At 40.8% G+C, this 16,013-nt stretch overlaps 1 protein-coding gene across 6 annotated transcripts in view; it reads left to right on the top strand.

The window, feature by feature from the left end:
* The window catches only part of PPP1R21 (protein phosphatase 1 regulatory subunit 21), a 58,148-nt gene extending 47,337 nt beyond the window's left edge, over positions 1-10,811 (top strand). For 4 of the 6 annotated variants that reach the window (XM_023619112.2, XM_070235502.1, XM_070235501.1 and 1 more), the window contains 5 exons: positions 3,141-3,173; positions 4,348-4,464; positions 6,650-6,748; positions 7,756-7,884; positions 10,164-10,811. In XM_023619112.2, the coding sequence (XP_023474880.2) occupies positions 3,141-3,173; positions 4,348-4,464; positions 6,650-6,748; positions 7,756-7,884; positions 10,164-10,193 (408 nt within the window). In that variant the 3' untranslated portion in view covers positions 10,194-10,811. The remainder of the gene's footprint in view (positions 1-3,140; positions 3,174-4,347; positions 4,465-6,649; positions 6,749-7,755; positions 7,885-10,163) is intronic. The other 2 variants (XM_023619113.2, XM_070235500.1) reach the window with 1 other exon arrangement.
* The last annotated feature ends 5,202 nt before the right edge of the window (positions 10,812-16,013 follow it).

Raw genomic sequence — 16,013 nt, 5'->3', positions numbered from 1 at the left:
TGGCCCCGGGTTTCACCGGTTTGGATCCTGGGCACGGACATGGCACCGCTCATTAGGTCATGTTGAGGCAGCGTCCCACATGCCACAGCTAGAAGGACCCACAACTAAAATATACAACTGTATACTGAGGGGATTTGGGGAGAAAAAGCAGAAAAAAAAAAAAAAAAGATTGGCAACAGTTAGCTCAGGTGCCAATCTTTAAAAGAAAAAAAAAAAGCAACTCCATTAAATTCCTTTTGATTGTACATGAGTCTTCCCATGGTGAGGGCTGTGTTCCTGGAAGAGATATAATAAGTCAAATTAAAGATGATTCTGTTTTTCCATAAAAACATTTGTAATGTGGGATTATGTTTCTGACCAAGGGCTAAATGCCTAACTTTTATAGAAATGATTACTGAATACCATTTTTAACCAATTATATGGTATATTCGTAGATAGTAGAAAGCTTTACAACATACATATAGCACAGAAGCCCATCAGGCTAATTGTATTTCCTAAAGCAGTATCCTGGCAGGTTATCTTGAAACTCTATGTTTAACTGCAGTGACTTAGAAGGTGAAGAAACATCTCCATTGAAGTTACAGAATTCAACGTACTTTGAGAAAAGTTTTCTATTTATAATATTTTGCCTACTGTAAAAAAAATTAGAAAGTCTAGGAAAAGAGAAATCAGGAAGGAAAAACAAAGCTCTCATAATGAAAAGGGTCCCAGTAGGTGTAATTTACAAGTGCTTTCTGAGGAGCGTGAGGAGAGCTGTGGCGCTTCTTGAGGGCCCTGGCCTGAGGCACACGACTTTATCCCTGCAGCTCACTGATGCTGTTGCAGAGCATGTGGTGGTCTTTCTCAGACTGACCTTGCGTCTGATTCAGAACATACCTGATAGTAAAACGTACAAGCCAACTTTTATTTTCAAGATGTGTTCAGACCTTATTGCACCTTAACAGTGTCAGAAACTTGGATTGGTCTTAATTTTCTTAGGTGTGATAATGGTATCATTATTTAGGAGAATATCTTAGTTTTTGGAGATAAATGCCAGAGTACTTAGGGTAAGATGTCATAATGTCTGCAATTTACTTTCAGATTATTCAGAAAAAATATACACACACAGAGGCCGACCCCATGGCATAGTGGTTAAAGTTTGGCGTGCTGCACTTTGGCAGCCTGGGTTCATGCATTCGGATCCTGGGTGCAGACCTGTACCACTGGTCAGCCATGCTGTGGCAGTGACCCACATACAAAGTGGAGGAAGATTGGCATAGATGTTAGCTCAGGGTGAATCTTCCTCAGCAAAAAAAAAATATATATACATACACACACACACACACACACAGATAAATAAAGCAGATGTTGCAAAATGTTAATTATTTATTGTAGATGGTAGATATACAGATGTTTATTGTATTTTTTCCCCAATTTTCTGCATGTTTGAAAATTTTCATAATAAAATATAGGGGAGAAAAAAAGAATTAAAATTTTTAGAAAAGCAAAAAACATAAACCAAACTCCTCAAGAGTTTTGACTTGACTGGATACCATGCTCACAGGATGATTCTATAGTGACCCCTATACAGAGTGCTTTGGGATCACAGAGGAAGTCCCTGGAGGACTCCAGGAGGACGTCACAGAAGAGGTAACGTGAGTGTGTCTCAAAGTGAGCAGGAGTCTAAGGCAGGAAAAGAGTATTTCAGGTGGAGAGAAGGGTCTCACCACGTCACTCTCCTTCTCTTCTACACATGGCAGATTCCTGCCAAAAATGACCTGGAGACAATAGAGATAAAAAGAGACGGCATTTTCTCCCTTCCTAGGTGTTTCCACATTTCAGCCTTTCTTTTTCCCCCTCTTACTTAAGGTACAGTTGAGATGCTACATTTGCCACATTTTCTGTGAACTCTGGTTGGGGGCATTGTCTTTGGTGGTCAGGATTAGAGGCCCGAGACATTGTCAGCCTCCTTTCATTTTCAGTCTAGTCTGTATAATGGAATCTGTTCCTCTCCCTTAGTTGCTTTCAATCTAATGGAAGAAGAGCTTGGATCAGCATCTGTACAGAGGAGCTGTGTGCTCTCCTACATTCTCAAACCATAACCCGGAGGACGGGAGTGAGGGTGGGGAGGCAGAATAGATGCCAAATGTACTCATATTTGAATATATAAAATTAAGTGATTGGCATGTTACAGTAAACAGTTTTTAACTGAAAGATTAATTGCTACTCTTGCTTCAGTGAGTATAAAATTATGGCTCTTCTATAAAAAAAAGTCTCATAAAAGATACTTTTACAGCTAGGTGGGCATAACATTCCTTAGCACACATTCAGTTGATATACTGCTCACTGTTAAGAGTAATACTCTTGAAGATATTATTTAGAATGTGTGAAAACTTTATTGAGCATCATGTCTGATGAATAGAATCCATTGAAACTGACTTTCCAATAGTTTAAGTTGTTGTGCCCAAGTACATGCCCTTCCACCTTGAAAAATAACCTGAAAACAGTATTCATGGAAGATTTCAGTATTCATTAAGATTTTTAAAATCTTAATGCACAAAAGCAAGTTTTAAAAACCCGACAGCACTTTAATGTGTCTAAGATTACATTTTGGTATAATGTAACATTTGATATAATATACATTTGACATAATGCTATATTTTGATATAGTAACATTATATCAAAGTGTATTTCTTCTTTCTCCTTTTGAATTTTTAGCCAGGGTATTTATTTGTGTGTTCCATGTGGAATGCTTAGTTAGTTGTTAGTTATTATGGTCACTAGAAAACTGTCTTTACCCCTTCGTGTCTACTGGTTTGGAAATAGGCATAGAAATGACAAGATGCTTTCAAAAGCTGTTCTTCCTCTCGCTCTTCCGAGACAGTTTGTTGGATTTCAGTGACAATGGTTAACAGCATTTGGATAGAGGAAGTAGTGATGACCGTTATCCATTACCGCCTCATGGCACAGGTAACAAACGCAGTTACCATCCGCAGGCACAGCTTCCTTGGAGTAAAGGACCGTCCGAGAGTGCTCTTCTAGTACTCCACTCCCAGGGCGCTTTGAAACAGTGTAAACCGAGAAGAGAAAATATTACACGTGTTTAAACTATTGTGTTTGTAAACAGTCTGTTCCAAAGATTTTTTTCCCTTATATTCTAGATTGGAATTTTAACCAGGACGTCTGACGGCGAGGTAATATGTGCTTGGCATCATGTTGTTTGTCAGTAAATATGTGGCTGCATGTTTGTTGACAAAGTCCTGCAAAAGTCTAATTGTGTTTTCTGACGATTCCAGAAAAGTGGAGCCAATGTTTTCCCCCTCCATCAGTGGATCTATGTTGCTTTTCTCTCTGGTTCTATTTTAATTGTCACCAACAGATTATAGCCTGTTTTTATAATTGCCTTGTTGAATGACTTGGTTTGGCAGTTTGACAAGGTGTGGCATGAGCTCGGCCATCAGCTTGCAGGCATGCTGTGTGAGGCGAGAGCTGTTAGCCCTCGCAATGGGCAGGCTGGGGAAGCAGGGCTTTTCAGGGCCTTGGTGAACAGTGTGCTTGCTGGTTCTTTCCAGCCCTCAAGTGAGTGAACCCAGGTCAGATTTGGCTTGTCAGATAGGTTTGCACATTTGAGTTTTGAAATATTATAAGATGTAACTTTATAAACGTTCAGAGACACCAAAGTCATTCAGCTTACCGCTCAATATGGCAAACTGGTAAATATAGTTCAAGTAGGTTCGTAAATTTTTTGAGTCCTTATTGGCATTATAGTTTAGGTAATCGTGAATTTCTGCATATTTTTAAACTAAACTCAATAGTGTGTCATTGCTAGAGTAACTAGAAGTAGTAGTCTGGGACAAGTGCCATAAACTGTTCATTATAGAAATAGTTTAATTTGTTAGTATGTTTAAGAGCTTAGAGCTCTCGTAAGATAATTGGGGGGAAAAAGAATGTTCAGGTTTTAGGGGTTCCAGGAGATGCTCCCTTTTCTCTTGCCCTCTTCTAATCAGAGGAGGACGTAGAAGTCAGACAGATGGTGATTTTGAAAGTCAGATTCGTGACTAATAGAAGCTAGATGGAGGGACATGGCCCCAGTGCTCCTGGGCTTCCCAGTACTACACTTGTGCTGTTTTCTTAAAGCCACAGCTTCACTCTGAGATAGGCAGGATGCTGAATGGAAGAAATTTGGAATATACATTTACCTGCCTGTCTGAAGTTTCTTCAAGGGATGGGAAAACTATAATTTCCCATCCAATTTCAAATGAAAATAGACAAAATGTTGTCTTTCTTTTTTCTAAAGTGACGTTAACCTTTTCTTCCAGAACTGCTTCGTCTCAGTGGCATTTATTTATTTATGTGTGCTCTATTTAGGTTCCAGACGTGGAATCTCGTGAAGACTTAATTAAAAATCACTACATGGCGAGGATAGTGGAACTGACGTCGCAGCTGCAGCTGGCCGACAGTAAGTCAGTGCATTTTTATGCTGAGGTGAGTGGAGAGTTAATCAGATTTGGTGGTTTTTTCCTAACCCCTTCAGGAATTAGGTCACTGTCCTGGTCTCTGCTGTTCACTAGGAGAGAGAAGTCAGTCTTTGCATCCATATGAGTTTATTTGGAGTTCATCTTGATTGGTCTGTATACCAATTAAAAATCTTCATTTCAATAAATATAGGACTGATTTATCATCTCTAAGTTGCAGAAAAATGCTGAGAGACTAACTGGTAGCCTTTCCTATAGCCACATAATGTATGTTTTAGAGCATTATCATTACAAATTACATGCTTGTTTTAGAGAGTTATAGGCAGGTAGACAAAAGTCAAGGAAGTTTCGTATAGGGAAATGAAGAAGCAAAATATGCCTTTTTTTAAAAAAGTACTCTCCAGTTTTTAAATGACGGTTTGTGGAAATGAATTCCTGTAAATGATAAAATCAAAAATATAACCTTTTTCAACTTCTAAGATAGAAAATCTTACTTTTTGTTACATTTTCTTCTCCCTTCCCCAAACAATTCATTTCTTAAGAGAATTAGAAAAACACTATGCAAGGTAATCAATAAAATTATACACAATTCCTAGATTAGAAGGGGAAAAAATGGAGGAAGAAAGTATAGATATCCAAGCGTAAGAAACAAATGATGATAGAATGGAAGTCATCCAACATATAGGAATATGTGTGAGGTCTCTCATTTGAAACTTGGTATTAAAAGGTCAGTTATAGATGGCAAACGGAGAGTGATAATGCTTAAAATTATTAAAGAAATTGAAAAAGAAAAGACGACCCCCTTCTTGGGACCTGACTTTGTGATTTTTCTCCATACTCTGGAGATGGAGGGGTTGATGGGAGGCCAGCTGCTAGAAGCTTTGCTTCTTTTTTTCCTGCTAAAGTAAATGATGTGCCTAGGTCATTGTTGTTGACAAGCAACTGCTGCATACATGTGTGAGAAGTTGATTGATAGTGGCAGCTTGTTGGACTGTAGACAGTGGGGTGGACAGCAGGGCTGACCTACAGTGGAACTGCCGTAGTGCTTCCACTCTGAGCCACGCTGTGCAGCACATAATCGTGTCCTTGTTTGGATCCCTAACTGCCTTTCGAGTTAGTGTCCCAGACTTGATTGTCATCTTCATGAGGACCCGTGCCTTGCAGAACTCTCTCCCTCTTTTTCAGGTTCAGTACTGAGCACACAGTAGTTGTTTGGTTAATTGAGGGTGGTTGATTTGGTTGACTGAAAACTCCTGAAATTCTCTTGTGAGGAACTTATGAGCAAATGGGGGATTTCTGAGGCTGTTTTATTTCCCAGAGATTTGCTTATCTTAGTAAATGTCTTCAGTACAATTGTGATACAAGAATTTTTAAATTGTGCTAGTTTTTCCCTGTGTGTAAACAGGAAATGGTGATCCCCTGTACGGCTTTACTGGAATGGTTAGTCTGAGCCTCTGATGTCGACACAGCGTTCAAATATGTCTCAACAGATCCTCCTTGTCAGTCTCATGGCCTTATCGGAAAGTTTAGTGATCCTTTTAATGGCATACCCTCTTTGAACAACAGTGTGAACTAGAATTTTTCTTTTTTCTTCTTGATCCGCTCTGTCTCTGGATAGTCTAGGTTTAGTAGAACCCCAGAGAAAGCAGCTGGGATCTTCACAGTCCCACACTTACTTTTTTTTCCATGTAGATAGAGCATAATCTGTAGAATAGGACTGAAAAGCTCTAATTGTTCCTATAATGAATGTGGTCTCTAATAAAGGACTTAAAACACGAGAAAAGTATCTTAGGATCCATGTTGCATGGTCAGAAGCCATTGATAACTTTTGAAATAACCATTCCCTTTCTCATCCAGTGTGAGTATAAATGAATCCTGGGTAAATGTGAAAACTTATGGTTTTCGTAACCACTGGTCATCAGGCTAGAGCCAGGAAAAAAACAATAATGAACTTGGGGTAGTCGACTTGTTTTTCCTTATTAAAGTGATGAGAGTGGGGACCACATCTTCCTTACGTGTATGCTAATGTGTGGTCCAAGGCCTGCAGGTAGTCAGATATGTGTGGGAGGAAGGGAGAGAGAGGGAGAGGAGGAAGGGCTTTTGGCTTTGGCGATTGTTTTCTGGTGACCTTCTCTGAAGTAAATGTGCCTTTGGGAGATGCTCCTGGGATCATGGGATGTTTTCTGGTTTCACAGTGCCGAGCACTCTCTAAAAGACTGGCCTTGGCTGAAAAGTCTAAAGAGGCCCTGACAGAAGAGATGAAAGCAGCCAGTCAGAACATCAGCAGACTTCAGGTGGGTCCACAAGTGTTACCCTAGCAGTTTTAATGTGTTTTTGAAATTTAATATGTTTTTATGTCATTGAAAATTCTTGGATAGCAAAGTCAGCATTTCCTTTCTGAAGTTAGTGGCATTCGACCTCCAGACGTACGTTTTTCTAACCACTTTATTTCTAATTCATTTTAAAGTAACGTCTTACTTATGTCAGGCAAAAAGTGGCTGTATTGTTTGTTTCTCTTCTAGTCAGCATTTCCTTAAACAATGCTTATTTACCCATAGTCCTTTTTTCTCCTCCTCTGTTAATCTCGTCATGGAGGGCTATAAGCTTGTTTTGTTTAGAGCACCCTGTTCCTTCTCTTTACTGATTCATAAAACTGACCTAAACTGAACAGTAGGGCTGCAGAATAGTCCTCCTTACTCACTGCTTTGTTTTAAAGGCTTGTTTCCAGAAAGCCTCTATTAAATATAAACATGATACAGGCAAAGAAAAAGCACATTGGCCTAGGGGCACCCACTTCCTCCTAGTTTCAGATTAGTTTATCAGATTAGCCAAGAGCACAGGGTTAGATTTTAAGTGGCCAGAGAGCATGAGAGACGGCAAGAGAGACAAAGGTGCTTCTTCCATGGAGGGTCCTGCCCTGAGGGTCCTTCAGGAGGTGCTGGGATGGTGGGATATGCCAAGACAGCCTTCCCACCACCCAAAGGCTCGGAAGCCTGAGGAGATTTGAAAGGTCATGTAGCCCTCTTGTTTTGTGACAGTTTTATACCTGGCATAGAAGCAAACTCATTTTTACAAAGAAATTCAGAACATATTTTGAAGGCTGAGAAAAACTTTTCCCCCACTTCTTTTAGCTGTGTTCTCTTATTGGGCCTGTCGCTTAACCTTCATGTTAATTGATCAGATAGGTCATTTTGATAGGTTGCTTTTCCAAAATGTCTTTTATGAATTGAAAAAGGCTTAGAGTGGTAGGACTAGTGGGGCTTTGATTTTTCTTTTGTTCTTCTTTTCCTTTGCCGTTTAGGATGAGCTGACAACTACCAAGAGGAGTTACGAGGATCAGTTAAGTATGATGAGTGACCACCTGTGTAGCATGAACGAGACGTTATCTAAACAGAGAGAAGAGATTGACACACTAAAGATGTCCAGCAAGGTAGGGGGGTGGGGCAGGGAGTCTCTCGGCAGGGCAATATTTAATATTTAATGTATTTAATATATTTCATTGCCGTGCATTTCAGGAGCAAAAGGTTAAGAGATTTAAAGCGTTTATAAATCATTTTTCTTAATATCACTTGTCCTCTTAGCCAAAAGTCAAATTAAGATTCTTTGACTGAATTATGAGTTGAGAGAAGAGGTGACCTCTAAGGCCCTAATACTGTGTCCCTTGCTCTTTGGCATTTCTGCTACTGTTGTTATGAGTTGGGGAGACTCTTAGAGCATTTATTTGTAAGAGCGATTACTCTCTATTTATATGAATCTAAAATGGTGCTGTTGAAGAGCAACCTTCTTCAGCAAATTTATTCTCATGCATATCCATATAACCTAGGAATGTCTTGTCCTTTTAATTCCAAAAATTTCATTGATTTCATTTCCCATAAAGCCTCTGCTTAACCAGGCTTGGGTCAGTAGATATTGGTTTGCATTTTTATGTTGAAATACATATCCCTATACCATGTCTCTTTGTTGTAACATAATGTATATGCTCTTTAACCATGACAGGTAGGCTTTAGGAGGCCAGGGTCTTGGTTCCATGCATCATCTCAGATGCTTGGTACATTCTAATAACTCAGACAATGCTATACCACCACCAGCCTGGATTTACTGTCTCCAGCCTGTGCGCTTTGAAACCCTCTACTGCCCCTTATTGATCTAGCAGGTGTTTATTGAGTTCCTGCTATGTGCTAGCAATGGAGAGGTAATAGAGAACAAACCAGAGCTTTATTTTGGCATCTGCTGCTAGTGGTCATGCACAGCAGCATTCTGCTCAGTTGCCGTCTCCTTGGAAAATATATCATGTTAATGCATTGGAATCTGCATTATGTAATTTTGTTTCTCAGTGTAGTTTCATGATATTGATTGGCAGCTGGCTGCTTCAGAGAGTGTCCATGATGCTTTTCTGGGACATCTTGTGATGATTTTAACCAGTCAATGTGGTTCTGATTATGGTTCTCCAGTTATTTGTGCTTTGGGAAACTTGAGCTTAGAAGTAGGGGGTGGGCAGTGGGTCCTCTTGAAGAATGCTTCCTTTAACCCTTTTGGCATCCTGATACTCCAGCAGGCCAATAGCTGATGCACGTAGAAAGCACACACATTAATGTGAGTGGTATGAGAAAGCCTGCCTTAGCATCTAACATTTGAAAAAGATTGTAGGGAAACTCCTCAGACTTCAGAGCTGCAGAAGGCCTTCAGTTCTGAATTGAGAAGGGTTAATGTCGAGTACAGCGAAGCTCGTTGTCCGGAAGGTAATTGTATTGCAGCTACTTTAGAAGTAGGGAATTTTGAAGCCCTCTCAACTTTTTAATCTAGTCCTTAAAATATCTGTCATTAATAAGACACTGAGTTAGAGATCCTTCTTCACTTTGTAGTCTGTATTGTTAACCTTTCTTTGATTATTCTGGGATCCCTATATTTTGCTTTTCCCCCCGTTTATTAGTAATTTAGATTGCTGTAGCATCATCTTTTGGCTAAGTTGACATGGTCTCCATGGGAGACCAAGTAAACATCTTGAAACCATTGGTTTGCTGTTATCTTGGTCTTCATGTTTGTATTCTGCAAGCATGTCCCACTTACATGAAAAAAAAGTATCTGTACCTAACAGTTAAGTATAGGAATTGCATTAGAATGTTTTCCTAAAAAGTGAACTTCTCCAGAAAGAAGAAAAGTTACGCAAAACTGGAAAGTCCGAATCTCCGTATGTGAAGCAATTGGGGATAAGTTAAGACATCTTCCCCCTAACTTGTTCCCAACCAGTATCTCAGCTTCCTTTGACAGACAGTCATTGCCGTTGGGATGTTAGTTGGCACTTATTCAAAATTAGTACCTATTAAGACCTTTAAGAGGTGCTTATTTGAACAACAAAGAAACATGTTTAGGCTGGAGAATTTTTTTAGCTTCATGAAATCATAAACTCCTTTGACTTTGGAACAAAATGAAGTTTGAGGTTTAATAAATCCAAGATAGCTTTCTTTTCTTTCTTTATTGGTTCTCTTCAGCCCCCAGGTCCACGGGCATAGAAAGTGGGGAGAGTTAAAACGAACAAACTGCTTTGTGATTACGAATAAAAGTTAACAATGTAAGCTTGTCAGCTATTCCCTTCTCGGAAGCTCAAGTTTTCCTCAGTGAAATATGGCTTCCAGACAGTTCGGTCTCTAAACTGTGTGAATTATTTTTCTAAAAGTTTGTGTTCTTATTGTTGATATTTTCTTTGCACAGGGAAATTCTAAAAAAAACAAGAGTCGATAGTTGACACATAGCTGGTTGGCGACGTCTTTCCAGAGCTGCTGCTGCTGCTGCACGGAACGCAGGGCGAGGCTCCACGTCCAGTGCTGGCCGCCTTCAGGGAGCTGGAGTGTGGTCGGACCTAGTCAAGTAGTCAGTGTTGTACATGGCCTTCAACCATTTAAAGTATATTTGTAACCAGTAAGGCAAATACAGAGTTCGATGTTGACAGTAAAATGGAAAACAATACATATACCATGGATATTGTAGGTTTCCTTATGCTGTTTTTACTGTGCACTTTTTAAAATTAGGTTTTAATTTCAGTATGTAAGAAAAATATTTTGTATATTTTCAAACTCAATTATATGGTAATTGATTTGGTATCTATGAAATAGATATATGTTTCTGGATAAAATGCTTAAATTGTCAAACTGTCATTACTTCTTGCTACAATTGAAAGCAGTCTCCAGATTCTTTTTGAAGACATATTCATATCTTCTCTCTCTCTCTCATGGAGGGAGTGGGCCTTGAAAACTTCAGATCTTGTGGGTTTATTATCATTGTCTTCAGCTCTTCAGTATCCTCTCTGTGTTGGAATAATAGCTTAAGAAATTGATGTCAATAAATTCTTACTTATATCAATCTTTCAGTCTCTCTATGAAAATCTGATAAAGGAAATTAAAACCTACTAAAGTATGCTTTATACAATTTACCAAATCCCAATTGACTTAGATGTAATCTTTCTAGTTCCCCAAAGTGGAATAACTGTATGGTTAATCTTTTATAAGGCTTTGAGTTTTACCTTGAGAGGTACTTGTAACCATACTTCAAGCAAGGGCCCTGAGCTCTTTCAGGCTCCCCTGGGTTTATTTCATAAACATTGTGTCATTTCAGTGTACACCTCAGTGGTGTCTCTCCCAGCACCCCATTCCCAAGGTCCTAAGTATATTGCTCCTTTCTTCTGAGTTGCTTGCACAGAGCCATTTCACCCCATGTCCAAATACCCAGATTAGTTGAGATGTTGCTGAAACCCCTTCCTCCCCAGCTCGCTGCCTGTAGCTCCATCTGCCATGAGCCTCTTCTCTAGGCAGTTGCTAGTCACCCTCCAGAATGCTTTATTCTCGTTCACCTGAGAGCTCACCACCAGCTTCCCTTTGTGCTCCTTGGCCTCTGCCCCATGTCCTTGGCTCCCTGCTGTAGAGAGACTCTGGTTGTTAGGCCCGGTCCGCACAGTAAGGAAAGTGTTTGGATCCTGCCTGAGGATCTCTGGGTGAGTCACCTCAGCCCCATTCTCCCTGGCCCTTCAGGTCCCCAGCCCCTTTGCCCCTTCTGTTTTCTATGACTTGCTCATTTCCAGTTCTCTGTCACTGACCAGCTGTTCTCACTGTACCTGAGCCCCCGGGCACTGTGAGGGAAACAGCAAATAACCAAGCTAATGAGCTCCACCATAAACTCAGGGTGTCCAGCCCCTGCCAGGCCTTGGCATTTCTGTGTTCTGTGACACTCCTTTTGGCATTTTTAGTCTATTTCTATTCATTTTTTGGAGGATTTTGGACAAAGGAGGGACGTCATCGGGCTTATGTTTTAATGGGATCGTTGGCTGCTATGTTGAGATTAGATTGTGGGAAGTAAGGGTAGAAGCAGAGAAACCCCTTAGGAGGCTATTGCAGTAATAGGGGCTGTTGAGAGATGATCGTGACCTGGACTTGCTGGTGGCAGTAGACATTGTGTGACGTCTGTTTCTGGATTTATTTTGAAGATAGAGTTGTCTACAGACTTATCTAAAATTGCAGCTCTTTCTGCCTACACTCCTATTACTCTTCTCTGCTTTATTTTACTCCTTATACTTATCTTAATCCAACACACAATACACTTGGCTTATTTATCTTATTTATTGCCTGCCTCCACCTCTAGAAGACAGAGCTCCATGAAGGCAGGCTTTTGATCTGGTTTGTTCACTGCTGTCCTTGAACCTAGAACCCTACCTGGCACTGAGTGACTCTTTGTTGAGTGAATGTTGATTGGATGGGATGTGGAGAGTGAGAGAAAGAGAGAAGTCAAAGATGAAGCCAAGAATTTGGGCCTGAACAAACTTGACAGAGGCAAGACCAAGGGAGGGACAACTAGCTTCCACCGAGCTGTAACTTAGCCGGAGACCGGGAGTCACCTTTGACTCCTCCTCGCCTCGCATGTCTCGTTGGTTGTCTTGTCTTATTGAATCTTCCTGCCTTTGCAGCGTCTCTCAGTTCTGACCTCTCCTTACTTGATGCCTTAACTTGAGCCCTGGCTCCCTATTGTCTGGAGATCTGGTCTTCCTGTACTCCAGACCTCCCACCCCTTTTACCAGACCATTTTCTAAAACATATCTCTGCAGAGCCATTTTCCTGATGGAAAGCCTTCACCGTGGCTCCTCAGTGCCTGCTGGGCCCGGTCCAGCAGTGTATGTACATGCAAGACACTACAGCCGACCTTTGCTCACTTTCTCCTCATTCCCTTCCACACCCCAGTGTACTCTCCCTCCACGTTTATGAAAACCCATAGACCTCTGGGTCAAGAAAAGTTTCACTTCTCCTGAGTGATGGGCCTGTTTTTCTCTTGGAGACAGCATGAATCTTGAGATTGTTTTCCTCTCTGCTTTGGTGGCTGAGACTTGTATCTCCCATCAGCTGTGAGCTGCCTGAACTCTCCGACCAGCCGCCCCTATTGCCCTGCATCGCATCTGGCCGCATTGACCTGTGGGCAGTACTTGGGGAGTGCTTGGCCATTCTGTAAGGGTCAGTGCATCCTGGGAGGTTTCCTAGAGCTGAGGGACGGCATGACTGTAGAGGGTGCAGTTGATTCCCTGGCAAAATTGCCCCCTTAGCTTAACTGCTAGGATCTTTGCTCTCTTGGCAGAATCCCTTCCCAAGGCGTATAATAACCTCTGTTTGTTAACCATTCACCATAAGTCAGGCATGGGTAAGACTTGACATGCATTATTTCGTTTAAACCTCCTATAACTGTTTCTCGTTGGTGCTATTACTATCCTCATTTTACAGACAGAAAACTAAGGCTAAGAAGGGTTAAGCAACTTGTCCACAGTCACAAATCCAGTACGTGTGGAGCCAGGATTCAAATCCAGAGTCTGGATTATTCACTCCTGTAGTGTGAGCCTTTTACATTGAGGACAGTCAGTTCTATTCCTGCAGTTACTATATATTTGGAAGATAAAATAGTAAATTTCTCAGTAACTCTAGTACTTCGTTCAACTTGGCACGTCTTCATTAATGCATATGCCCCTTACCCCTTCTTTCCATCAGCTTTAGGTAGCTTCATGGGCTAATGGCCCTGGCACAAGGTGTGCCTTTGACACGCTTTTTTTTTTCTTCTCTGACCCTGCATATTTTTTACATATTCTCTGTTGTACAAACCTTCCTAACTACCAAACTCTGAATTTAATATATTTATGCCATGACGTTGTTACTTCTCTTTTTATAAGGGAATTTTCTAACATACATAAAAGTAGAGAGACTAGTACAAACCCTTACATCCCATTACTCGTTATGCACATTTTGCCAATCCTGCTTTATCTTTTTCCCACACTTCTTGTTTTCCTAGAGTATTTTAAGGCAATTCCCAGACATGGGGTCATTTCACCTGTCAATACTTCAAGGGTGCATACCTCTGTGGAGATGGTGAGTGCTGACCTCTAAGTCCGTTTTACCCAACTTGTCATTCACTCAGCAAGTACGCGCCGAGTGTCTGCTGTGCGCTCAGTGCTGAGGCGACTGTGAAAAGTGCAACAGGCTGGCTGCCCTTGGGAGCTGGTGGCCTGATAGTGAGACAGCAGTGATCATGTAAAAGCTTCATCACAGACTGTCCTGTTGTCCATCCTGCCCTGGGCTTGTTTCAGGGCAGCAAGTGAGAGAGAATACATGGAGGCTGTAACTTTTGTTTGTTAAATGTCTGTATTTTATTAAAATTAGGAGTCAAACTGTTGTAAAATAACTATTACAAAGAGAAAACAAAACAAGGCAAAACAAAAGCAAAAACAATCCTCTGATCCCACCCCCCCCCCACCCCCCCCCCCCCCCCCCCCGTTTCCTGCCCCAAGAGAAAACCACTTTCACTCACTGTTTTGGTCTCTGTCTCCATAGTTCCAAATTGTGTGCTACATTTGCTTTTGCTGTTGGCATTATCAACTGACTTCACAGTTAGATGAGGATTTGCCTCTGTTTCATCTGCCTTCCCCACCCCACCACTCACATACATACACATAGATACTTTCTATTTTCCCGTCTTCAAACTAGTTACATCAACATTTTGATTAGGTCACTATTCATTATATACTTTATTATGATTATTCAAATGCTGTTGGTAGCTGAGTCATGTAATGTACTATGATTACTTTTCCTTTCCTGTACAACTCTTTGTTTTTCCTGGAGTTAATATGTGTCTTTTTAAAAAAATTATTTACTATGTTTTCTATGGTACTTATCACTAATTTATTCCTAAATTCTCTCCCAGGTGTGTAACTCTCCTCTCAGTGCAGTCAGCCTCAGTTGAGCATTCCACTAGCTTCATCGTCTTCAAGAAGCCCCTCCTAGAGCCCTGACCTGCTCCAGGCCGTCTCGGTTGATCTCTCAGCTAGCAATGCTGTTGCTGTCTTGAGATCTCCCTTCCTCATCCTCCTGGGCATCAAGTGTCTCCCACTCTTAAATAACACCCTCTCACATCACAAGCCCTTCCAGTCACTGCCCCGTTCCTCTACTTGCCGTTGCAGTGCATCTTTCAAAAGAGCTGTCTGTTCTGTCTGGGCTTCTTGGGGCATGGAAAGTGAAAAATAAGAGGTAATTCTCAGTCTAGGCACAGAGTAGTGACTCAGAGAGTTAGCTGAAGTCCAAGAAAAGGACTTTCAATTAATCATGCATTGCATCCTGGAGAAGATGGAGTTTTTAGAACTTATTAAAACGACATTTCCTACTTTTTCTTGATTAAATACCACATACTCATTGTTGAAAATTTGGAAAATAAGAAAAACTATCAAGAGCACACATCTCTTTTTGTAGGGATTCAACTATTAATATTTTTGTTTATTCCTGCTCTTTTCATGCATATATAAGATATATGTTTTTAATCAAAATTGGGATTATAAGAAATTCCAAATGAGAAAAAAAAGGCTCTTTAATAGGAGTGGGGGGTGATGGTTAGCTGGCTGCACGACTCCAGGGGACACTGTTCACTGTGCCCCCTGATGTGACACTGATGTTCTGTCGCAGGCGTGGGTGAGGGGAAAGACCCTCCAAGCACAGCTTGAGAAATGCTGATAAGTAGCATGTGTCTTGTTACACCATTTTTCACCACCACCTCCATCATGTTGTTATAAGCAATACTGCTCACTTTTCAAAGCTGATAAAGCTGGATTCTCCACTGCTTTGGGTAAGAAACTAACTCTATCAGTTAAGCTAACAGATTCTTTTTAACAACATGACCACTTTCCAAGTTCATTATCCATTAAAACAAAACAAACAAAAACTCGGCTGCACTATTTCCAAACAAAACTGTGAGAAAAAAACAAGTAAAATGAGGAACCAATTAGCTAAGAAAGCCACCAAAACAGATGGAGCAAGAGGCTCTCTCCAAATGACCATGAATTAAAGCCTTCTTTATAATAAAAATCCTCAGACCAAAAAAAAAAATGTGCAGTTTATAGTTTTGTTTCATGCAGCATTAACCCTAGAAGTTGCTCCCAGTTCTTAAAAGGCTTTAAACTCTTCTATAACTTTAATGTATGAAGACAGCAACTTGGTTGACGATGGCTAAGAAACCATCTGGCAGAGCCACCCTGACAAGGAATAGTGTGTT

The sequence above is a fragment of the Equus caballus genome, chromosome 15, assembly GCF_041296265.1.
Source record: "Equus caballus isolate H_3958 breed thoroughbred chromosome 15, TB-T2T, whole genome shotgun sequence".
NCBI classification, from domain to species: domain Eukaryota; kingdom Metazoa; phylum Chordata; class Mammalia; order Perissodactyla; family Equidae; genus Equus; species Equus caballus.
Note: the sequence above shows the minus strand (reverse complement) of the source record. Positions and strands in the feature narration are given on the sequence as shown.